The 26,368-nt window shown below is 42.2% G+C and overlaps 1 protein-coding gene across 1 annotated transcript in view; it reads right to left on the bottom strand.

The window, feature by feature from the left end:
* The window catches only part of NOX3 (NADPH oxidase 3), a 61,998-nt gene extending 40,340 nt beyond the window's left edge, over window positions 1-21,658 (bottom strand). The window contains exons 1-7 of the mRNA XM_043592658.1: window positions 21,614-21,658; window positions 20,888-20,983; window positions 20,673-20,783; window positions 19,544-19,628; window positions 10,500-10,645; window positions 7,040-7,221; window positions 3,694-3,823 (exon numbers count right to left, since the gene is read on the bottom strand). Of these exons, the coding sequence (XP_043448593.1) occupies window positions 3,694-3,823; window positions 7,040-7,221; window positions 10,500-10,645; window positions 19,544-19,628; window positions 20,673-20,783; window positions 20,888-20,983; window positions 21,614-21,658 (795 nt within the window). The remainder of the gene's footprint in view (window positions 1-3,693; window positions 3,824-7,039; window positions 7,222-10,499; window positions 10,646-19,543; window positions 19,629-20,672; window positions 20,784-20,887; window positions 20,984-21,613) is intronic.
* Between the last annotated feature and the right edge of the window lie 4,710 nt (window positions 21,659-26,368).

A 26,368-nucleotide genomic window follows, 5' to 3' on the forward strand; every position in this document is an offset into this window, starting at 1 on the left:
CAGGCCACACAAAGCAATTTGACCCACTTATCCTTTTCTGCCTCAGTGGGGTTCAGCAACGTGTTCAGAATAGCAGAGGGAACAAAACCTTTTGTCCACCTATGCTGTGGGTGAGGCAATATGATGCACAGAGTAAGGGAGAAGATAGCAAGGGGGTAGACAAGAAGGATGGGGTTGGACCAAAGGAGTCCTTAGGTCTCTCCTGCTTGAAAGAACCAGAAAGCGTTTTGAGAATTGGTGTGGATGCTTACAGAAATAATAGCAAGAATGCAATTCTTTCTGTGTAAGCTTAGAGAGAGATTTGCAAAACCACTCACATAGTCTCTATGTATTTTCACAAATAATCTTGCATGCCCACTTTGGGACGTTTTAAGCATCACACACTTCGTTTTGGTGCTGTCACATCAGTCTCGGGCTCTGATTTTTCCATGTTGATAAAACGGAGTGGATTGTTCTTCCTCGTACAGTTAGTCAGGAAGGAGAATGTAAGCTATTAATCCTTGGCTCTATCTCTACTCTAGTATATAAAATGCTCCGGGAGGAAAAAGCCCAGTTTGGTTACACGGTGATGGTGCTCCTGGAGCCCCTAGAAGTTAAGGAGTGAGGGATGGGGGTGGCCAGAGGTGAACAGTAGGTTACCTACAGCAGTAACCTGGATAGACAAGAATTAGTAAAGACAGAAGGAGGCCATGCCCCAGAGCAGGAGGGGCGCGTGTGAGGTAGAACTTGGACTAGGTCATAGAAGCCTTGGCTTTGGGTCTTGGGTGACCGTTCTTCCCCTATGCCTTGCGGCAAATCCTGGGCCTTTTACAAAAATGTTGATTTATTTTTTGAGAGAGAGAGAGACCGAGCGTGAGCAGGGAAGGGGCAGAGAGAGAGGGAGACGCAGAATCTGAGGCAGACTCCAGGCTCTGAGCTGTCAGTGCAGAGACTGACGTGGGGCTCGAACTCACGAACTGTGAGATCGTGACCTGAGCCAAAGATGGACGCTTAACCGACTGAGCCACCCAGGCGCCCCGAGCCTTGGGCCTTTTGTGTTCAAATCTTTTGTTTTGTAAAATGAGACAGGTGGAGAAAATTATTGGCTGGGTTTCCTCTAGGCTCTTAAATGTTTTAGCTTTATTCACAGAGATAAATACAGCGTCAGGGGTATGTGCACATAGATAGCAGCAGACAGCAGACAAAATGAGGGGTGGGAGAAGGCTGGAGTTTCAGAATGAATGTTGAAGTGTGTAGGGATGCAAGTTCACGGCCACAGAGTTGAAGCTCTGGCTTCTTGATGTGGCTTTCCTGGGGATGGCCTTTGTGACCATAGGTCAGAAGCTAAATCTTGGGCCGCTAGCCCTCCGTCTGCTAAATTAAGGGGCGGGGCTATTAGGTATCTAAGTTTCTTTAATGCTAACATACTCCGTGGCTTCTTTGCTTTACTTTTTCTTTTCCAAAAATACTCTGAAAGTCATGCTACAGTGAATATTTTATGATAGAAATAAAGCTACATTGATTTAAAAGCTGCAGTAATGAAACTTGTTTCTTCCACTTTCCCTCCTGGTTTTTCATTCCTCCAAGAAAATAAGAACATGCTGGCTCTGATTTTATTTTATGTGTGTGTTTAAAAATGGCCTCTTTGTCTAGACAATAAGATTTCCAGGGGCAGGAACCACGTCTCGGAAGCTTCCATACCGTGCAGCGGCACGAATGTAACAGCCTTTTAGAAAACGTTTTGCTGAATTGACTCTACCTCAGGTAAAGCTTCCTCCTGTACGGTTGACATCATTCCCTAATAATTTAAACCAGCGTTAGCCTTATTATTATTGCTGTTGTTGCTGTCACTTGTCGATGTCGTAGGTAAATAAAATAAGGTGCTTCTCCGACTGAGAACGACCAGGCTTCTTTGGAGAATAGATTGCACGAGCAGTTCTAGAGTCTGGAGCCTTGGATGCGTCTGTGAGTCCGAGACAGAAGGGGACCACAGGGGTAATTGGTTCCCTTGATCAGTTTGGTGCCCACGGGGCGCTGTGCAAAGCATTCTGCGTCCTAACCCGGACAGCGGTGCCCCGTCAAAGGTGAATTGATAAATGTTCCATTGATAAAAGTACCGTGAAAATGCAGTTAGGAGGGGCCAAGAGGAAGCGATGGGTAGATGCGGTGCAGTGAAACGCCGGAACCCTTCCTCGTCCTTGGGATGCCTCCCGGACTCAGTGTCTATGAGACATCAGAGAGAATACTGCACCTTCAGCCAAGCGGTAATTGCACAGCCCACACATGCTTTGAACCAGGATCCATTAAAAATAATGAGAAAGAGTGACAACATGAGTTTGGGTGTGCAAGGCGGTGTAGCAGGGGAGAGTTAACAGACAGATGGGTAAGATTCCCCCCTTTTAATAGTAATTAATGTCAGCGCACACTGCTGGAGCAGGCTCTGGTCTGTATTCATGAGGTGTGGGAGAGTATTGATTTTTTTTTTTTTTTTTTTTTTTTATGGAGACGTTGTAGCTGGAAGATTTTAGAGAGGCATTCCTGTTCCTCATTACTATGCAGGCTGGGTAGTGGCTACTGATAGTTGAGTTTAAGACAGAGACAATCTATACTGACCATTAAAAGAACCACAGTCTAACGGGCACATCTATGTCGTTTCTCTCGGTTTTAAACATTCCTCCCAGCAGTTTTCACTTTTAAAACCCAGGGCTTCATTTAATGCATTTGAAGAGTTTAGAAAAAGTCAATCATTAGAGTCGTCATAAGCTGATGACTTAATTTCCTGAATCTCCACCATTTATATACTATTATCCCTATTTGGGGACCCTGTTCCCTTCTTGTTTTAATCTGCTGGCCTCATTTATTTGCTCTCATGCATCACCCAGGTGCCCCAAGGTTTGCATTGTTCTAAGAAACCCGAGGAGACCAAATAGAATCATTATTTCTACGTACCTATGCCACAAAGGCATTGCAGCATGCCTAGGAAATCTTCCTTTTGAGATCTTGGGGACATGATGATCGACTCCAATGAATTAGGTCTCTTTTTGCCTAACATCATTATTTCAGTTATGTAGCTTAATTAGAATAGGCGGTCAATGCATTTAGTACCCCAAGTTTTTTTGATCCCCAAAGCTGTAGGAAGCAAGAAGGTTAGCTTAATAAAGAGGGCATCCTTCTCTTTTTTGCCTAACATCATTATTTCAGTTATGGGAGCTTAATTAGAATAGGAAGTAAATGCATTTAGTACCCCAATTTTTTTTTGGTCCCCAAAGCTGCAGGAAGCAAGAAGGTAAGCTTTAATAAGGAGGGCATCCTTCTCATGTGGTTGTTGCTTGATGTTCATTGGAGGAGTGCGGCTAGTAATTCCCAGAATGGACAGGGCAGTTCCGCAGGGGGGCAGGGGGCTGAGTTTGCGGAGCAGAGAGGATGGCAAGCCGGAGACAGGGTCGTTCATATCCGCAGTGCTGCTCATTCTGCCATATCAGACACCCCCGTGGACGTGGGAGCACAAGAGCACATTTCGAAACAGACAGAACCCTTTTGGCAGTAAACCTCTTTTTAAAACGATCCATAACTAGATTTCTCCATTAGCACACTTAATAAAGAGCTGGCTTTGTCTAGTGGTGACATGGGCTGTTCTTTTCTCAAGCACACAAAGCTCTAGTTATTTTAACTGTGGCGACAGCTATTTTTAAAAGCTCTTGGGTTCATTCTTACCGAAGGCTCCTTGCCAGAAAATTGAGGCGTGGGGCACTGGGCAGCGGTCTGCCACTGAGCGTAGTGGTCTTTGCAGAAGGTGACATTGTGGAGCAGTTGACTCTCGGGAGTTTGGCCTCGAACAATCCGACTTGCCATTAAAACAAAACAAAACAAAACAAAACCTGAATATTTCAAATTGATTTTGTGCAGTCTTGTGATACCACAGATATATGCTCTGCAGCGGGCTCTGAAATAACACTTCAACTGTCTTGAAACTTGGGCTGTCATTCATTTCTCTCAGCATCTTTAAAAATAGGAATTTAAGAAGCTTCAAGTAACTTTGAAGATCCCAGAAAAGAAGTGCCCCTCTGCGGTATCCTGTGTTAAATTGAAAGTGTCTATATTAGAGAATTCATAATGAAGGGAAATTGTTTGAACACACCCTTTTGTAGACTGTTGAATTTAATTAGGTTACATCGCGTCCTGATTGCTGATTCGGCCTAATTGGCTAACTTTGTACTATTTGGGTCTTTTGCAGATTTATCTAACTTCTACCCTTTTTGGTTTGTGTCTGCGCACCTAGAAGTTTTCAAGTGAAGTCGCAGGAAGTGTCCTGAATGATGATGTCTTTTCCCCAGTGACCACGAGCAGGCGCAGTGTGTGACAGGGTCAAAATAGGTCAGTGTGAAGTATGTCTTCAGAACTACCTTGATGAATTTGAGAGAGAAAAGGAAGCCTGCCTTCGTGAATGGAGCACTGGATCAAGAGTCCTGTAATCCTACTATGCTACGTTCGCCCCAAACGTAGTACTGACTGACCTTTGACAAGCCGCTTCGGTACCCCCGTTGGTGCACCGGGCCGCAAAGTCTAAGATTTGAGGCTATGTAATCTGGAGGTTGTTCAATTCCTAGGTGTTTATGAAGAAAATACATTGACTTATTTTTGAGGAACAGGGTGCTGAGAAACTCTAGCATCATACAGGCTCACGTCATGGGCAGTAACATGTGAAGTTACATGTCCCCTTTTGCACCGTTGGGTACAGGAGGAGAGAGAGGCAATGGCCTTAGGGACCTTACACGTCAGCCTAGGGAACTGATGTTTTGGCCTTTGGCCCGGTCTGTTTCATGAAAGTCATCCAAACTTGATAACCTCCCTTTGAGCTAGGAGACCACAACATCTGTGAATCTCCCGTGATCACATGACGCCCAGACACAGGAAGGGTGAATAATAAATGGGACCCGAGGAAAAGATTCTGTAAATTTTAACACCATCATTCTCAAGCTCTAGGTAACATTGCCTAGATTACCTAAAGAAACCTCAGAACATTTCACAGATGCAGTATCTTTTTAAAAATTAAAAATTTTTTTATGTCTTCATCTACGCTATCCCATAATAGAAAGATTAGTGGGCTTTAACACATTCCAATAATCCTCCTTTACTTGGCATTTTGTATAGAATTTGCAAATTACTTTTCGCTGTAAACAGTAGCTGTAGAATACTTCAAGCTGAGAGGATTAAATGAGACCCTTATCCCAAAATAAGCCTTTCAACTAAGTTAAAATGACTAAAATATTTCATCTTATGAAATGTTATTTGGATATTAAAAAATATCTCCAACGCAACACCACCCATTGAAATCCTCTTGCGTGAAGGCAGGGAGGCAGGATCAGGGGGCTGTGTGTGTAATTTGGGGGACGAGGAATTCTAGACACATGTGGATTATGAAGAGCCTCTCAAATGTGCTTCGGGGTAACTGCCCCAGCCTCAGGAGGAGAATCCATAGAGAAAGAGAGGGACGCACGGTCGTTGAGGGGGGAGCCCTTTGGGACCATCCATCCTGCTCCCCAAAACACAGAAAGTCAGGGTGAGGGATCACATGTGCAGAAGAGGCAACTGCTGAAATTTTAAAGACTAGAAAGCCATTAGCCAGACAGCACGTAAATGTGAACATTGACGACTAGGATTCCAAGGATAAGCAGAGAGATGGACGGGTTTTCCAGGTAAAAGACATCCCTGGGGGGCGTGCTTCAGCAGCTGCAGTGACGGGAGGAAAAGTTGTATAGGGGAGGGCGTCTGCTGGTGTGGGAAGCAGAGGAAGAGCTCATGGAAAGCCACGCAGGGCGTTTGCGACCTCCTCGGCCACCTTCCTGCAGGTGTGGAGGGCTGTTTAACGTGAGGAAGTGAAGGGCTCTTCTGCGGGGCTTGTGACCAGAAAAGGTTTGGTTGTCTGAAACCTGGTGCCCTACGTCTGACCCTGGCATTTGTTTGTCCTGGGACCTTGAGGGAATCACTTAACCCTCTGAACCTGCTTCGTCCTTATGAAGTGGGGGGTAACATCACCGTCTTTATTGGATAGGACTGTTGTTGGGGTCAAATGGATCGTGCCCACGGATGTGTTTTGAAAATTGTGAAATGGAAAAAAAAAAAGGCCTCAGTGTATGGAATAATCAATGTTGGAAGAAGCTAGCTAATAGACATTCATTGGTGGGTTTGTCCAGAGCCATTTTAAGACTATTCAAGGAACTGAAAACATTGTATTTGAGGGTGTCGTGCTTCACGGTCTGCTCTAGCTTCCTGAGGAGGAGAGTAATAGTTTCAGACAGGTGTTGAATCCCATTGTATGGGATGTTTGGGCGAGAAGGAATCCTAGAAGTCAGATGGCAAAACTGAGGTCCAATGAAGTTTTAAAAAACGTTTATTTACTTTTGAGAGAGAGAAAGAGAGAGAACTAGCGGGGAAGGGGCAGAAAGAGAGGGGAACAGAGAGTCCCAAGCAGGCTCTGTACTGACAGTGGACAGCCTGATGAGGGGCTCCATCCCACGAACCATGAGATCATGACTTGAGTGGAGATCAAGAGTTGGACACTTAACCGACTGAGCCACTCAGGTCCCCTGCGGTCCAGAGAATACAAGGGACTTGCACGTGGCCACCCTGATGACTAGGGGCAGAGCCTGGGTCTGACCGTCATCTCACACACCGTTCCCTCCCCAACACAGGGCTTCCTAGTAGGTGGTTCTGGTTAAGCAGAGGTGGAATCTGGGTGTCCAAAATAGATATCTTGACTAATCGCATGCAATTTGGATCACAGAAATTTGTTCTGAGCGAAACAGGTCTACTGTTTTCCAGCATTCATTAAAATTTCTGCATCTTATAAACATGTCAAGTCTCCGCAGCAGAGTTAGCAAGAAAAATAAACATCCTTCACCATCTATGTTGCTTCTTTCCAGTTACCATCTGGAATGTTCCTTGGTGAATGTTCCTTTAGTCGGTGCCATTTATGATTCCCTATCCAAAGGGCTTTCTAACATGGTTTTTGAGGTTCACAGAGATAAAATCTTACACTCTGAGCACAGTATGGACTTACCCTGCCCCATGGATAGCCAGACTGATAAAGAAGATGATGAACACATGGTGTGTGTACCAGAATAACTCATAGGAGACCTGTCTGATGAACTCGGTGGAAGAGGTCATGATCAAGATGAAAGCCAGAGAGATGATCAGGCCAGTGACACCAGCAATTGTCGTCAGCAACACGGTGATGGTGTTCTAAGAGAGACAAGCACCAGGACATTGATATCTTGGTTCTATTTTCCATGTTAGGGTCAATACTCGAGAGTCTAAGCAGGGAGTAAATCAAAACATTCGAATCAGGGGCATATTAGCCTCAAAAAGGGTCCCCCTATGACTCAAGAAGGGAGCTTCCCCGTTCTTTTCTTTTGTTCCATTTGATGGCACACATTTGCTTTGCTCAAATTTCATCAAATGCCATTTAATCATTTACATTTTTTCCATCTGTATAAATCAACTTTCAGGTCAAAGTTATTATGGTGAATTGAAATGAAGACAATATGTAACACTGCATTTTAAGATAAAATATTGGCAAATAAATCCAAGTGTCAAGTTTTTGATTTTTAAAATAAAAGTGTGGATTGCCATGCTTAATTGCATGTTAACATTAATAAACACTTTTTTTTTTTTGAGAGATCCCTCAGGGGCGCTCCTAATAAAGCAGCTGCACATTCTGTTCCCCTGGTAGTTATTCCTTGCTCTTGCTTTTTAATTGGAAGGGCCATGACTTGCATTTCTTTCATGCCACCTCAGGGAGGCTTGGAATAAGGCTTTGTAAATCCTAGGTGATCAATAAATATACAGCTATTCTACTCTGGGAGACACGGTCAAAAGGCCAGAGTTCTGACCTGTGAGTGCAGAGGATGGTTACCTAGCCTTTTAGAATATGAATCACAGAGCACTTCGTATTTGCTGTGACTTTTCCATATTCTTGCCAAGTCATTGGGATTCAGATGTTGTGTTACCATCGTTGAGCCGACCATGAGCTCAATAAACTCACACTGTATCTTTTGTCAGTAAAATCTCATTAATTTGGGCTGCTGTGAGATCTCAAGGTAATTTGGATAGGGACTTCTCCTTGTTTCTTTTTACTTCATGGAGCAACTAGTTGAAATAAAATTGAAAGGGTATGTCTAAAACATTGAAAAGATATGTTATTATTTCAAGTGTACTCAGGCATTTAATTTTTAAAAAAATTTTAATGTTTATTTATATATTTATGTATTTATTATTTATATATTTACATATATAATTATTTATATATAAAAATAATGTTTATTATTTTTGAAGGAGAGATAGACAGCGTGTGAGTGGGGGAGGGGGCAGACACACACACACACACACACACACACACACAGAATCCGAAGCAGGCTCCAGGCTCAGAGCTGTCAGCACAGAGCCTGACGCGGGGCTCGAGCCCACAAACCGTGAGATCCTGACCTGAGCCGAAGTCAGACGCCTAACCGACTGAGCCACCCAGTACTCAGGCATTTTAGAAATCCATTTATATCATAGGACGTGCTAATTTCAAATCACTCTTCTTTGCTTTTTAAAGCAAATCCCCACTTCCCTTTTTCTTGCAACATATTTTTATAGACTGGTTTGGTTTGCCGTGTATCTCTTCAAATAGCCCCGTTGCATCTGTTTAGAAATACTCTATAACGTACACTTTGTGTCATTGATACTTTCTCCAAACGTACCAATTTGTATTATTGATCTTTCTCCAAAGGTAGGAGATCTTTTTCCCAAGGTAGGTATTATTCACCTTAAGGTATTACTTGAACTTAAGGAGCACTTACACAGTATACTGCTTCTAAAATTTTGAGATGACTGTATTGGAGTAACTTGATTATCTTGTTAAATTGCTTTAAAAGCATTCATAATAAGTACTATTCACTGTATAGCCTTTTCAAAATATTAAGGCTTATTCTTGGTTGTCTGTAACAATGAGCTTTTCAGAGCCTTGGTGGGGGAAAATAGTTAATCCCAGTAAGTGCTAAGATAAATAGTGGGGCTCCAATGAGTGACCCCGAAAGCCTTCCCACGGGCTATGGCCATCGTTGGTTTTAACTCATAACTTTGAAGCTTGTGCTTCTAATTGTCAGCCAGGAAAATGTAGCTCTACTTAATCAATGGCCTGATATTGGAAATCATCTCAGGATAATTAGGGACGTGCCATGGAAGAATTCCCCCCAAAATTTGAATTTCGCTTCTTCAAATAAGGCTGCCTGGGCAAAATGGTCATGAAAGAGATGGCTCAGATGGCAACAGAGGGTTTTCCGTTGTGGGAGTACACTGTATTAGGGGTCTTCTTGGGCAATACTGATTCGTTAGCCTGGTCACCACGTTGGATACATATTCCAACAGGGCAGTATGTGCTCAACTATTTTGGTCAACCGGGAAGAAAGGGGTAGGTGGCGGATGGAAGGGAGAGGATTGTCTTAATCTCGATAGGCGGGTCTCTGCAGTTACGTTTTTCATTTTTCTTTTTGTTTCTCACATGTGCTGCCACTCTGGTCACACAGGTAATTAGCATTAATGATGTTACTAGCCGTGCAGGTCTGATTATGAAATTAGCTGCTTTGCCCAGTATCTGATTTGGCAGACCAGCCAGGCACATGTGTGCCAAAATATGACACAGGAGAAGAGATCCAAAAGCAATTTGCAAGTCGAAAATGAAGACATCCAATTTATAATCCCTGGATTTAGATGGCACTTCACATTCTTTATGATGCTACCGTCAACAACAGCAAAATACCTAATCGTGAGCTGCTTTAAAATGTAAAATATCAGGGTTCTAATAAGTTGCTGCATTTCCTAGTTGGGTTTATTTATTATGTTTTGATATACATTAATTAAGGGGCATCAGTTTTTCTTCCTGCTTATAAACTCTTAGCAACATTTACGAAAAAAATACCTTTAAAAATTATTTATTTTCAAGAGACAGAGACGGAGCGTGAGCAGGGGAGGTGCAGAGAGAGAGGGAGACACAGAATCCCAAGCAGACTCCAGGCTCTGAGCTGTCAGCACAGAGCCTGACGTGGGGCTGGAACTCATGAACTGGGAGATTATGACCTGAGCTGCAGTCGGACGCTCAACCGACTGAGCCACCCTGGCGTCTCAAGAATCTTTTTTTTTTTTTTTTTTTTTTTAATTTGAGAGAGAGAGAGAGAGAAAGCACATGCAAGTGGGGGAAGGGGCAGAGGGACAGAGAGAGACAATCTTAAGCAGGCTCCACGTTCAGCATGGAGCCCCATGCAGGGCTCCATCCCACCGCCTTGGGATCATGACCTGAACTGAAATCAAGAGTCAGTCGCTCAAACAACTGAGCCACCGACGTGCCCCTCAAAATAGCTTTGGCAGAAACTTCTCTCCAGATCTTTGATTAAAGCTTTTGAAACACAGTGCTTCCGATCAAGGGATCGGGAAAGGAAGGGTGTTTCAGATGAGAAACCCGGGAGCCTGCAAGGACTCACTGTGTGGAAGGTCCGGATGGGGTTGAGGTAGCTCTCATTTGGGGTTTTGCCAAGCTTGGCAAGTGCGGCCAGAAGTCCCTCTGCTTCTGTGGACTGGCTCCAGCGATAGTGCTCCAGGTTGCACAAATGTGCCACGATGTGGATAGCTACGGTTGAGGAGAGGACGTCAGACATGCGCCATCTGGATTTCTTCCTTTGTGGTTACTCAACGACGCAATGTCTCTACGGTCAAGTTTCTCTGTTCTGGTGTTTGTAATCTCCAAAGAGTGACTTATTTGTGCATCTTTCACCATGTCTTGAATGGAGTGGATTGGCTACTTCTAAAGATATGGTACGATTCACCACATCCATTTTAATGATAGGAAGAAATGAAGTCAATCTTAAGTCACCATAATTTAATTATAAACATGTGCTCATTCTGCAAGTGGAATAGGTGTTAGGATACCACAACATAATTACCTATATGTTCCATTGTATATATAATTCCGTATTTTGTATAGAACATATCCTGTGAGAGATATATATATACACACATATGTATTCCATATTTTATATCTTATGTAATATAGTTTCCAAGAAATCACAGAGCATTATCCTAGAATACTGTATATCATATACATGGACATGTGTGCATATGACATCTATGATAGATTCCAGGGAAGAGTTTTTGTTCGCTTTCAGACATTATATTTTCTATTCTTCCTTTATACATTTTAGCATATATGTATATGTACTCCTACGCATACGCATATACACAATATATTTGCATGTGTTATTCCTAGAGGATCAAAATAAACTGGTATTTATAGAACTAATCCTCTCTGTGTACTCTTCAGAAGAAAACTCGGTTTTCTAATTCTGAGAATTTGTGATGTTTAAATTTTAAATGAAGAGAACAAGCTTGGGAACACAGCATCATTTAGCCCGAGGAGACTGTGCTCAATGCCGCTCTTCCCTGTCTTGTGAAATCTGGGGGGAAGCTAGCAGTCACAACATCCAGACGAGGATCTCCTGATGCTTTCCCTACAAATGGAAGCCCTACTGGGTGACCTGCTGATACCAGCCACTGGGATCAGACTCAAGTGTGAAATGAGAATTCATCACCCAGGGTGTAGATAGCTTCCCAGTTGCTACCTTGCCCCCCCCACCCCCGAACCCCCGTCCACCATGCAAAGTAGAATTAGCTAATATATTATATAGTCTCCACACATTGTATGCAAATTCTGGAATCTTTCGTGACTACCCATGGTGGGTTGAGGTGTGGGGGAGTGAAGGAGAAAGGAACAGCAGAAACTTCAGAGAATATTGGTAGCATGTTGGTCTCTGTGGTTGTAGCAGCAGATTTATTTAGAAATACCAACAGATATTTAGCTTTTCTCCCTGCCCCCTGAATTTCTTCGATCAGAGCCATTCCCTTCTCTGGGCTGCAAAGTTGTATTCATGCTTTAAGACCCAACCCAAAAGTTGTTTTCTATGAAATTGCTCGTCAGGTCCACAGGCACCAATGATACCTTGACTATAACACTTCCCAGGAATTATTGTTATGAATATTTATTTACATCTATGTTGCCCCACGGACCTGACGCCTCAAGGCTTATTCATCTCGAAACATCAACACTGGGCACGTTGCTTACTACCAGTATGTACTTAATAAGGATTTGCGGAGTGATAATGAGCTAGAAAGAGAGAAAGGGTCAGGAGGTTGTCTGCCGATGCGGATGGGGTAGTGCTAATACCTGTTTTGTGAACATTTTCCTGCAGCCTTCACGTCAGAACTCAATTTGAACACGCTTTTGGCTGAAGTTCATCTAAGAAGGCAAAGCACATGATCGTATTTCTGAGTCAATGATGTTGACTCTCTCCTTATGGGTTTTGTGAGAGTGGCACCCAAAAGGCATTGTGTTTCTTCCTTGTGTTCCATTTGTCACTATATGTGGTGTGTCTGTGAAGGAGCTGCCTTGTTTAGTCTCAGCATCCACGAAGCTAGAAAGTTTGTCTAGTAACCATCTCTTCCAATATGCTCAAGATGAAATGGAAACTAGTTGCTAAATTGAACACAAACATGTTCAGCAGTATTCCTAATTGCTGTTTTCTGGTAATTATCTTAAAGTTTAAAAAAAGCAATAGGTAAGACTTCTCATGGCTAGCAGATATTGAATACTTAGTATACTTCAAACACCATTATAAATGCTTATGCGTATTACCTCATTTAATCCTCAGGTATCAGTTTTATTGCCATTTTACAGACCAGTATTCAAGAAGTTCAGGCAGTTGTAGACCATTAACGGCAAAGGTGGGATAAAACCCTGTTTGCCTGAATCGGGGGCCCATTAAAATTTTTTTCTTTTTTTTATGTATATATTTTTAACGTTGATTTATTTTTGAGACAGGGAGAGACAGCACGAACAGGGGAGGGTCAGAGAGAGAGAGGGAGACACAGAATCTGAAACAGGCTCCAGGCTCTGAGCTGTCAGCACAGAGCGCCACGTGGGGCTCCAACTCACAGACCGCGAGATCATGACCTGAGCCGAAGTCGGATGCTTAACCGACTGAGCCACCCAAGCGCCCCTCTTTTTTTTTTTTTTTTAACAGAGCCCGCGAGCAGGGAGAGGGGCACAGGGAGAGAGGGAGTATCGTAAGGAGGCTGCACACTCAGTGTGGAGCCCGACTCGGGGCTCAATCCCACAACCCTGGGATCATGACCTGAGCCAAAATCAAGAGTCAGATGCTCAACCAACTGAGCCACCCAGGTGCCCCAGAGCTCAATCTTTGACCTTTAAGTTATATTGTTTCTTTTCACTGATTCATAATTGTTATACTTTATTGTTCACTGAAAACTAATTTCTCCTGCGGGCTTAGCTAAAGCTCTTTGAAGGGTTCACTTGGTGTCTTTAATCTAGAGTCAACTGGCTCATAAGAATAATCACAACCTTTGGAGTTCTCCTTGCAGGTGGGTGGAAAATCTCCTTCACCTCTCTGCCCTTTAGCCTCTGCCCCTGGCTGTCCTCAGTTCTCCTCCGTGGACTAAAGCACACCAGAGAGGAGCTGTTCCCACTTTACAGAAGTAGATACTGAGCTTCAAGCCAAATTAAGTGACAACACTTACAATTCCATAATCCACATGTGACAGTCAGAAGGGAAACACAGGATAGCTCCTGTGTCTTTTATATTCTGCATTCTATAACATCCTTCTCCTGGGTAAGAAGTTGTTGATCACAATCTATTTTCTATTAGATTGATTTCCACATGAGAATTCGACACTGTTAAACTAAATTTAAGTACACTTATTGAATAAGCAAAGATATCGAACTAGTTATTTACTCTTATTGCCAGGTCTCCCATAACAGAGCTGAAGAAACTAATGAAATAGTATGAGAAAACTCAAGATGCTTTTTAAGAGGTAGCTCCTGAGGGAATATGTTGAAAACTACTCTTTCTAGCTTTGTTTTGTTTTGTTTTCATGTACTTTAAAATTCATGTCTTAAATGCTCCTTTGCTCTAACTACCTCCATTTCGTTTTTCTTTTTACACGTAGAAGATAAAAAGTAGAATATCTTATTTTATTTATCCCAGGAATTCTCAGAGGGCAAACTACCCGTGCCACTTGGTTTGTCTGAACGTTTTATTTCCTCTTAGGTCTGACCCTAATTTTACTGTGGTCTTGGCTGGGAACTTAAGGTATCCCACTTACCAACTCCATGGCTGCTGGGGCTGGGTAGGTAACCCAGGAGATACTGACTTTGCTGTGTTTTTTTCCAGACATTGTATGTTCTATTTTCTAGTCTTCCCTTTACACACCTCAGTTATCTTAATGTGGGTAGTCATGTCATCTGCTGGTTGCTTCCAGGATGTGATCAAATAGTGATATGGTTCGATTTTCCCCTCTCTTACTCATCAGAATCCTGCCATGTTACTAGATTGGCTACTCAAACTAGATTTGCTACAGCCAGAGGGACACGAGAAGGCTGCCTCTCCGTTACTTCATTTATTTCAGCCTGCTGTCTTATCTGTACAATGGGTGCATTGATTGAAACCAGGCAATATCTCGGCTTCCCGCCAGCTCTCTGGCTCCCGCGTCTCCTTCGAAGTTGACTGGGACCATTTATCATCCCAAAGGGATCTGTAGTCCAACGTGAAAGCCATGCAAACACGAAACACATGTTTTAATAATTTTTCAAAATCAACACTGGCTTAAAGGGGCTCTTTAAGTTTTGTGGCACATTCGATACCATCAGTTATGCAGGTGCGCTCACCCTGGCCCCTCTGAGGACTTTCTGCTGAGCTCATGGGAGAGCCTAAGACATACATTTCCAGAATCCGCCCAAATGCCAGGCTAACAGATGCTGTCACCGGGTCTTTCCACAATCCTATTTTCTCACCAAAGTACTTCTACAGTTAAAAGAGAGCAGTGGTCTTGGACAAGCCACAAAATGCACATTTAATTGGTGTGTGGACTTCTGAGTTCAAATAAGGAGCTTTCATTGAAGAATGAACAAAAAAAAAAATCATAAAGGCTACAATTAGAGCCAGTTGCCCTGAGAAAGTTTCTTTTCCTTCTTTCTTTCCTTCTTTTCATTTTTTGGGAGATCAAAGGAAGCATAATTGAGGGAGAATCTTGGAAGGGCGGTCAGTTCTTGCTATCTTTCTGCCTGCCTGTCAGTGATAACAGTCATTTTGGAGTTAGTCACCTCCTAATTAAGCAGCCTTCGGAAATAAGGACCCAGGGACAAATCCTGGCTGTGCTTTACCAGCCAGAACCTGGCCCCCCAAACTTTCAAGCTTGTGGACTGATTTCTGCAGGACTACATAGGTTCCGGCACCCCGTGCATGCTACTCATTTAAATCATGTTAGACAGGGGGCACCTGGGTGGCTCAGTCAGTTAAGCTTCCGACTTCAGCGCAGGTCACGATCTCACAGTTCGTGAGTTCGAGCCCCGCATCGGGCTTTCTGCTGTCAGGGTGGAGCCCGCTACGGATCCTCTGTCCCCCTCTCCCTCTGGCACCTCTTATGTTTATTGAGGTTTGTAAACTAATTTTAGCAGCTCATCAGGAGCCGCCCGTGGGTAATTGCACACGCCTAGCGCCTACTGGATGTATGCCGCCTGGGTCAGTATTTACACCCCCCCTTTGAAGGAAGCTCAGGCTCACAGTACTACTGTTCAGCTGGAAGGATCTCCAAGGTCTGCTGTGGACCGCAGAGTCCAAAAAGATCCACGTTAATAAGAACGAAGAGGCTGTGATACTGGGATTTTTATACCACTGGGGTTACAGGTCCCTGAAAATGATTTATTAGCGGTGGGAGAATTGCTCCGGCAGCTCTTATCATAGGCAGGCGAGCGGGAAGGCAGGAAGCCAAAAGAAGGGTTCCTGTCACCGCGTTTTCCGTGATGCCCTTGATTATAGATAGTTTGCCTCTCCCCTCCTCCTCCTCCCCAGCCTCCTTCCAGCAGCCTCTAATTACATCCTTTAATGATTTGACCAGTTAAAGCCTGCAGTTCAGCTTACAGAAGAACGGGTGAGAAATTAGGGGCTGGCATGCAAACTTCGATGTGGATGCACTTCTTCCAAGGTTACACACCTCTATTAAGCCAGTCGGCTATTTGAAAAGCAGCATAATGGGCGATGCTAATAAAATAAGCACGGGGACATTTTCAGCTGTTCCCAAGTGGATACGGCAGAAGGACAAAATGTGAAAAGCACAGGGATATCTACGAAACCAGGGCTTAGCATGGTGTTTTTTTTTTTTTTTTTCTCCTTCTAAAAGCGCAGTTGCCAGCCGCATTTCTTAGTGTGAAATGTAATAATTGCTATGTCAGGGCTTGGGAGAAGCAGAGAGCTTTCTCCCCACCCTCCTGCCTTTGCCGGGGATGGAGACAGCCCCGCGCTGCTGGTTGCCATGGCGGTGGGGGACGAGCCCTTGGCTCTCAGAAGCAGTCTGACCCTGCCGGGGAGTCCCGGGGGGCTGGGGAGCCCCGCAAGGCAGTGGGGGTTCAAGCAGAAGAGGGCCCGAGGGGATACTTCCTTCTCTCCAGGGATTTGTGAGGGCAGGAGGGAGAAAGAGAGTCCCGATTCTTCTGGTTGCGGCAGAATGTGAATTTATCTGGGCCCAGCCCACCGGCATCATTTTGAATCTCTTCCCGGCCCACACGCTGTGCTTCCTCCACCCCAGCTGCTGCTGGGTCCTTGAGCCTCTGCACTGTCGCGGCTTGTACCTTTCTCACAAATCCCCCTCCTCCCTTTTGCCTGCTGGCCGACTCCAACTCATCCTCGGGTCTGACCCAACTTGGTGGGGACCTATTACGTGCCAGGGGCCGGGAAAGCCGAGACGCAGAAGACACATCTCAGCCCCCCAGGCCGTCGGAGTCTGAGAAATTTTCCTAGGTGGCAGGGAGGCATCACTGAGGTCTGCAGGAAAGGTGGCCCAGAGGGAGGCAGGCCGGGCGAGGAGGCCCGGATATGGCAACGTCTTCGCCATTGAGGGAGGAAAGGAAGGGCATTTAACAGGGACAAAGGCACCCACCACTCAGGGACCCAGTGGCTGTGTATTGCCAATGGGGAGAAGCGAGGGGGGTGTGGAGAGAAAGGAGAGAGGAGGAGGAGGCAGCGCTCACTGAAGGGAGCATGCGGGCCATCCTACCCTTGGGTTTGACTCTCTGTGCAAGAGTGGCCAGTGTATGACCTTGTAGTGGGTAGGTTTCCAAGAGGGCCTACCTGGCAACCAGTCTGCACATCTCCTGATGGATCGATTGTGTTATTGTTCTTTTAATTCCAGCGAGGAAAGGGCACACAAAAACTTAGATCACAGGACCAGTCAGCAGCAGGGGGATGAAATAACGTGGTCATCTGATTCCAGTCAACTGCTCCCCTTGCTAAATTACACTCCATTCTTGGGGCCCCGGGTGGCTCAGCCGGTTAAGCGTCTGACCGCGGCTCAGGTCACGATCTCACGGTTTGTGAGTTCGAGCCCCGCATCGGGCTCTGGGCTGACAGCTCGGAGCCTGGAGCCTGCTTCACATTCTGTGTCTCCCTCTCTCTCTCTGCCCCTCCCCTGCTCACACTCTGTCTCTCCCACAAATAAATAAACATTAAAAAATTAAAAAAAATAAATTATACTCCATTCTGAAAACAATACTGACTATACTCGTTTCAGGTTACAGCTTCTCTTAGTGTATCTTGAACACGGGAGATATTCGACATACATCACTGATGCATCTGTTCTACTGATACCTGATTACATGGAAAGAAATATACATACCCAAAGGTTTAAGGTGAGAACTATTGCATAACATATTTTCTTTTATTTTTTGCTTCCTTTTCTGATGTGTTTTGATGCCGTAGGTTTTTTGGTTCCTTCTCTCTTTCTCTTAGAGTCCAGTTCTGCCTTAAACCTCTTGCGTAGTGATAATATTCTTCCCGCCATTTTACTGTGTTTTATCTCCTCTTTTAATGCAGGGATTAAATATTCTTAAGATTATATGTGTATATTTAAGTTTATTCATTTATTTTGAGAGCGAGAGAGAGAGCAAGCAGGGGAGGAGCAAAGGGAGAGGGAAAGAGAGAATCCCAAGCAGGCTCTACGCTGTCAGCACACAGCCTGATGCGGGGCTTGAACTCACAAACCATAAGATCATGACCTGAGCTGAAATCAAGACTCAAGTGCTTAACTGACTGAGCCACCCAGGCACCCCAATATTCTTAGGAATATTTTAAAGGAAGACTTCCCAATTTTAAAGGAAGCCTTGAGAATCCTTGAATTCTTTCTCTGAAGAGCCTTGCAAGGAACAATCTGGACTCCACTCTGACACCACCCATGACAGGGAACTCTGTATTCTCAGGGACGCTCATTCTAATTTTAGATAATTTGGAAGGTCCGGAAAAGACTTCCATGTCTGAGCTGAAATCTGCTTCCCCGAGTCTTCATTCCTTCATGTGTCAACTCATTTGTCGGGGGGTTTTGACCCCTCTCTGGACTCAGCCCTATGGTAGCCTTGGGACATAAAGACGCATTAACTTGTTTTTTTTGCTCTCCTTCCCTTGCCTGGTTTCTCTCTAGGACACAATGTCTTTTTACCCTTATTTCTTAACAAACCACAAAGACCTTTCGCAGATGTTTCCCGGGTTGGTTTAATCTGGCACCAAAGACAATCGATGGGGAAATCTCCCCACAACTTCTCCGCACACCCGAAGTTGTGTTAATTGGCGCTCGGGCACTGTCTGTCATGTCTTGTTGCTTAATTAAATCCACGTTTGTGTTGAGTGTTCTTTTTACTCTGCTATTTTTTATGCATGAGAGGATGAAAACAAATGAGGAAAACATTTTATAGTTAAATTAGTTTGAGAGAAACAGTCCTGAACCATAACTCTTAATTGTGCAGATAGCCTTTTATTTCAGTGTGTTTGTCGTCCAACAAAACCACAAACGAGTCGGTTATCGCTCGGCTTCTTTTCTTCCTCACCGGGGTTTAACCCTGGCCTTGGAGGCTAATTTTTATTGCCTTTCTCTTGAATTCTCTTGTTTTCTTATTCAAGAAATAACAATAACACTTTATATCCTGTAAAGCTTCATATCTTTTCAAGGTCCCTTTATATCCACTAGCTCAATGCTATTCAGAACCTTATTCACTTGATCTTGCTTTTCTCTTTGCTTTTACTGCCTATGATACCATTTGACATTTTGCTATGACTGTGAATGAGTTTTTGAGTACAGGTCAGTTTTCTTTCCAGTGTGGATTATATTGAAGAGCACAGTATTCATTTTGTAAGCAAGTACTTATTGTTGTATTATCAACAAGCTTAATTCTTTACAAATGAAAATGAAGTTTCATAAACTTTTCCTTGCCAAATCGAAGGCTTGGTAGGGAAAACTGCACGAGTATAAACTAGAAATCAAAAAATCCTTTTATGTGAGTTTTATTGGTCAAATGGAATGCAAAGATTTATTTAAGGGTGAGCCTTTGGCGGAGGGGGAAATTAAAACAAAGCTATCAAGTTAAGCATTAGGTTTGGTAACATCCACTGGGCAAAGAAGAATAAGAAACACTTACTTGCGTTAATGGCTATCCCATAGGCGACCAGTTTGTGGAATTTGAGGTTTTTGTCTAATTGCCTCCTCCACGGTCCTCTGCAGCACTAGAGTGACATAAAGTAAAAGTCTCATTTTAAGGAAAAATCATAGCGATGACAGCATCCTGAGTGGTAAGAGAGCAGGACTCAGGCTCTGCCTCTAAATTCCTGAAGGTGGGGCTATGGGGTACAGAAGGTAGCGGCCATGAATCAGCCCAAAGGACAAACCAGAGGGTTATTACTGGCTTTGCTGAAATTTCAAGTCAGTAAAGTGAGTAAGTAAGTATAGTTCCCTGGCTATAAGTCAAAATTCTAGAATAAACCTGCTAATATGCATGCGGCCACTAGTTTACAAAATGAAGATGGAAACCAACATCCTCATAGATGTGGTTTAAGTAGTCTATAAAGTATTCCTTATGACACAAAGAAAGGCATTACGTTCAGCTATATCTAAATATTCATAAAATTATGATGATGATTGTATAATCATTTCATCTAGTCAGAGTTATTGAAATTCTCATTTTTCTGTACAGCGCATTATGCTGTTTAGCAGGAAACACAGTATCCAAAACAGTGAAGCTAATATAATTAGGAAATTATTAAATCTACATACGAAATTCTGTGTACTGTGATTTAAGTACTAGATTTAAGTCCCATTAAATCTACCTACGAAATTCTGTGTACCATGATTGTGTATTCCTGGGCCGAGAGCTCAGAGAGATGTGTCCTTAGTGGCATTTGACTCCACTGCTCATTTGGTTCCTTTCAATTAGAAATCGTGGTAGTTCAAACTGTTATAATACATCCGTCTTAGTGAGTCAGGTCAATTTTATCAGCCATCTTTTTCTGACGGAGCAAATGTTTCGGAGAAAGGCTGAGCAAAGACTCCAATGTCAAGCAGGGAGTGAATGGCAAGAACGAAAGTCACATCAAATGTACAGACTTCTGAGTTTTGGTTTTTGCCATTGGGTCCTCTCTTAACGAAGAAACAAACTTCCGTCCCCACGTGAATGATCAGGACTTTCACAGTAAAGTACATCTTTGTCTTTCATGGCACTTACACCGGTAAATCACAACAACTGAAATTATTTTAAGTAGTTTAGTACTTACAGTACTTGTCCCTCTCATGAATGAAATAAGGTTTCGACTGATCGGTAAGAGAATTAGCATGCAGTTAAAATTGAGGCACACCGCAGACGCTCGCGCCCAGGCCAGTGTTGACTGCCCACATAGAAAGACACAAGAGAGATGCAGCGAGAGTAAGGACGCTGGGGAAGATGGAATGTTTTCCGAAACGATAATGTGTAGTCCCCAGCTCTACTTACGCCCAGAATAACTCGTGTGTAAAGGAAAGACTCTTCCTCTTCATACCAAGAGAATGTGTCGATAAACAGATATAAATTCACTCCCAGCCACGAGAGCTAGTGTTGAATGAAAAGAGACCAATCAATACTATCTTCAATCTTTTCTTCCGTTCAAAATCACTTGGGGTTCTTCTTTTAAAGGGTGAATGAAGAGCTTCTCAATATTAATCAGACTTACTCTACACTTATTTCCCATATATTCGTTTTAACAGTTGATTACAATAGTAACAAATTGTTAACTTTATAAAGAAACTTCTAAACACATACGGGTATATTTAAGGCATTTAATGAAAATTACAAAGCCTTCCTAATCAACATTGCTCTAATGTTTTAAGTCAATGATGGCGAAAGGAGGAAATCTTTAAAAACAACTCAGAAAGTACTCCAGAAAAATTCCAATTTCATAGTCTAATTCAAAGACTTCATTTGATTTAAGAAACGGTTCATACATTATGCAAAAACTAACTACTTGACTTCAAAAATAATTAAAAATGAACTCAATCGAAAAACAACTTTACATGATTCTGTAAGGGTAAATTAAATATATCTACTGAATGTTTTCTAACAAGGTTTAGTCTTTTACCAAAGTAATACTTCAAGCTATTTAGCATTCCTATACAATTATCTTAAAAATCAAAGACTAGTTCATATATATATTTTAACTTGAATAACAAAAATGATACTTACTCCTAATAGGATGGAGAGACTTTCATTCAAAATCCAGAACGGCATCACGACAGCTTTGCTCTTTTGCTGTCAGCAAATTATTTCTTTCATTCACCTGAGCCTGGATGTTGTATCCCGAGTAAGGGCTTCCCTGGTAGACTATTTTGTCTTTTTGTCTTAGGAAGCACCTAGTGGGAGCTGCTCTCGAGGAATTTCTAATTAAGGACTTCTTGCCAAAGGCACATCATCAGGCTGACATGCCTCCTGACCTGGGTGAATACAAGGCAAGTCTCTGTCTAATGATTCTCTTCCTCAAAGATTTCATAAGAAAAGAAAGCTCGTTTTATGAAATTATCCTCATGTACTTTATACCCCATTCATTTTCTACATGATTGCAGCCAATACGATAATGAGTCTTTATGTAAATTTGAGAAATAACCTCATTGCCAAGGGTTGGATACAGCAAAACACTTCACTTGAACTTTCTCTATTTTGTTTTCCCTACTTTGCTTCTTCCCCCCGCCCTCTGAAAAAAAATTCCTTTATAGAAGATAGAGAATGGTGGGAAACAAATACAAATTAAAGAGTCTTTCAGAAGATGGAGAAGAAAAGAGAAAAGATCTTTGGGCGTGACTGTGAAGAGTGACCTGGATGACATTTGTGGGGCTGATGGAATAAATCCTATGTTTCCCCCAATCCCCCTGGGCCCACCCATGAGATAGATGAGAACGTCCTTTTATACATAGTGATTCCAGGTGGGGCTGTGCATGAACCTGGCCATTCCACGATTCTGTGGTAAATACATAGTTAAATACAATAACTATGACTACTTTGGTAGACAAAGTGGTTCCAATGGAAGCAATTTTCTGGTTAGTCCCGCCCCAAGTATTTCATTAAAAAATTTCAGACAATTAAGATGAACATAGGAGGAGACAATTGCCTAAGATTCTGTGTCTTTCTGTGGTGAATCTGTTTAGGGGTGCCACAAGAATTAAAAAAAAAAATTAGGCCTGGTGGAAACAATAGTTTGGTCTTCATTGACCTAAGTCCTCCTCCTCCCCCTCCTCCTCCCCCCTCCTCCTCCCCCCTCCTCCTCCTCCTCCTCTTCCTCCTCTTCCTCCTTCTCCTCCTCTTCCCCCTCTTTCTCCTCCTCCTCGTAAATCCTAAATAAATAATCCAGGCACTAAGTTAAGAACTATCCCAGTATTGCCCAATTAAATCATACATGAACTCTATGGGGTACTTATTAAAAGCTCCATTACACAAATGTGGAAACTGGCCCAGTGAAGTTTCTTGCAGTAGGAACCACTGGGACTTGAATTTGGTTCTGACTTGAGCAACTTTATTATTAGCCATTCCCTTATACGGTGCTTTTTAAAAATTAAATACTAATATATATTAAATACTAATATATGGTCATCATTAGCATACTTAAATACAGATATTAATTTCATCCCTATGAATTGGGCGCATTTAAGTTCTAGGAATTAGTTTAATTTATTAATTACAAATAACAAGTTATTATATGTGATTATGTATGTTGTCTATTTCAACATAATGATAATGAGTCCTAGAAAATCAAAATGGCCCATACGATCCAGTAATTCTACTGCTGGGTATTTACCCCAAGGAAATGAGAACACTAATTCAAAAGGATATATGCACCCCTATGATTACTGCAACATTATTTACAATAGCCAAGATATAGAAGCAATGTATAAGATGAAAGTCTTATTTCAAGGCAGGTGTCTCCATGTCTGCCAGCTTACCATACTAGATTGGAACAAATCCCACGTACATTTTCAAACACCTGTATTTCTAGACATCTTGAACTTGGTATTGCAGGTTAAGCGTTTTGACGAATGGTTGCATTTTCTATTTGTCATCCAGCCCTGACTACGTTACGTCTTTTGAGCCTGTTTCTCTGTTTGTTTGCTCAGGCTCATCATCATATCTACCTCATAGAGCCGATCCTCACCCCCACTTCCCCTAACCAACACTTAGACGCCCACACTCACAAACACACACACTCACACTCATGGGAGATGTTGCCTTGTTTAGGAGAAGTGTTAGATTTACCAGTAAAAATCTAGCAACGTTGCTGCTCTTTAGAAAAAGACCTCATTCTTGAGGAATTTCCCCCTCTAGAAATGGATAAAAGCACAGGTATTTTGGCAGCATTAACCTGAGGTTAGAGTCCACCGAGTGAAAAAATTTTCAGGAGCCTGTTTAATAGTGAGCAGTATAAAGATGTAAAGTCTTCATGTTCATTTCTTTAAGCCAATAATCTTCCATGATGAAATGATTTGTTATTTCTGAAGTGTTTAGGATTTACATATCTTAGAGGCCTTATTCAGTTGGGTTATAAAAATTAATTCAGAGAGAATACATCTAGAATTTTATACTATCTCGTCTATTTTAGATTCACTAAGTGTGACGAAGGCTGGAACTTTCCAGCCTTCTGTACTCTTCACACAGCGTTACAAATGAGAGGCATGTATTGTTGAATAATAATGCGTAGTCTCGTTTTTTTTTTTTTTTGTTAATTGCTTAGACTATCGCTAATGCTACAGTAAAAATAAAATGTAAAGGCTTAGGTTTAAAAACACATCTTGTCATGCTCCTTCCTTATTTCTAAAATGCTATGTGTTTTATTCCTCATTTGAATATGTAAAGGCACGTTGCGTTCAAGTGTATAGCTATTATTCATTTAGAGCCCACAAAAATGGTTCATGGTTGCATTATAAGCGTGTAACTCATGACTTTCCTTCAGCGTTTTTCTTCAGACATTTTATTTTTGTAGAACTTGTAGATATTTAGTTTACTCATATGAAAAATATGTGAACTTCAAATTGTATTCAAATTCATTCAGAGCTCAACACTTTTGTGCAGTGGATGTACGTATCTTTTCATTTCAACCTTTCTATTTTCACATTTAAGAATAATCGGATGACACCACTGGTTGGTTTACAATATTGGAATCAGATCTCATAAGACTCAAGCTATCTCATACCACACGCCTACATCCAATTCCATTCAGCCTCTGGGCTCCTTCCTGGAAGCTTTCTGTTTGGATACATAAGATGTGGTTCCTCTCATTAGTTTAAGTTTACCTGGGGAAAGTTTGGGGATGCCTATCATCCCCAAACTGCCTCCGTTTTTACTTCAGTGAAGTACAGATTACAATTTAAATCAAGGCTATCTGAATCATTTCCCTAGAATCAGGGCCAGGTTAATGGGATTGCACATAAAGAGACAGAAAATTGTAAAAAATCTACTAAAATGATATAAATGCTCAGAATTAGTTGCACCTAGTTGTTTTCATTGCTAATCAGAAGTGCCCATTTCATCTGAGAATTTCCTCAAAACAAACAAAATGAAATTTGCATTGTTTGTTTCCAAAGCAGATTACAGTCTTTCTAATTAAATGAACACGCTCACTGGCTTTTCCAGTTCATCACAAAAGATGATGTGGGTTTTTTCCTTTATGAAGATCACCGATAACAAACTATTTTTAATGGGAAAAGTAGGAGGGAAACAGGACAAATATATTTATAAAGGTAGGCTAATTGCTTGTGTGTCTGAACACAAATTCCACTCTGTCTAGACGACATTCCAGGACAGGATTTGCTCTACTATATTTTGGTCCTTATTGGTTTCTTAGTTGAACAGTTGACCCAGCAAAGAAACACTTTGATCTTCCAGGGCAAGACTGATGATCGTAACTTTTGCTACTTTTTTGCATTCTAAAATCTAAGCTCCCTGTAGATATAGCAGAGTACTTGACAGTATAAAAATAGCATTGCCAAATTTTCCTCTTCTAAGTGCTAACATATTTTTGCCTTTTCCCCAAAGCAAAGTAAACATGTAAGTATTAATTTAAAAAGATGAAAAAAATAAAAAAATAAGACATAAACACATATCATCTCAAATCCTTACATGGTTATTTTGAGGAGCATTTGTTGTGATAATTATGTAATTATATTAGACAAATTACATGTTATATAAGTTCCATTTTTTAAAGGGAAAGCAGAATAAAAGAAAAACCAAGCCCATACGTTAAAATATATCTGATATTGGGGAGCCTGAGTGGCTCAGTTGGTTAAGTGTCTGACTTCGGCTCAAGTCATGATCTCACAGTTTGTGGGTTTGAGCCCCGCTGAAAGTGGAGAGCTCACTTTGAACCTCTGTCTCCCTCTCTCTCTGCCCCTCCCCCACAAAAGAAAATTAACATTAAAAAATAAATAATAAATATATCTGATCACAAAATGAATTTTAATTAAATGTATCATCAATACCCTACCTTTTGCTGCATTAAATATATCATATTTTTATTTCAGGAAACATTGTGCGCTCTTAACATCAATTTAAAATGATGCCGGGTCACAAATGTAGTTAACCTTATCCAGTTTGAGCTTTTTTCCCCTACTGATGGCATAATTCTTTCATTTTTAAAAAAATTAAAAAAAAATTTTAAATTTATTTTTGAGACAGAGACAGAGCATGAACGGGGGAGGGTCAGAGAGAGAGGGAGACACAGAATCTGAAGCAGGCTCCAGGCTCTGAGCTGTCAGCACAGAGCCCGACCTGGGGCTCGAACTCACAGACCGTGAGATCATGACCTGAGCTGAAGTCGGAAGCTCAACCGACTGAGCCTTAATTTATACACAACTTTCATAATTTCAAATGAATAGTTACTGAAACCAGCGCATGTATCACTTGGTGCTGGACGCAGTGGGCAGAAGAGGTCTGGATTCCATCATTGAGAAGCTTCCA

Source organism: Prionailurus bengalensis, chromosome B2 (genome assembly GCF_016509475.1).
Source record: "Prionailurus bengalensis isolate Pbe53 chromosome B2, Fcat_Pben_1.1_paternal_pri, whole genome shotgun sequence".
Taxonomy (NCBI): Eukaryota; Metazoa; Chordata; class Mammalia; order Carnivora; family Felidae; genus Prionailurus; species Prionailurus bengalensis.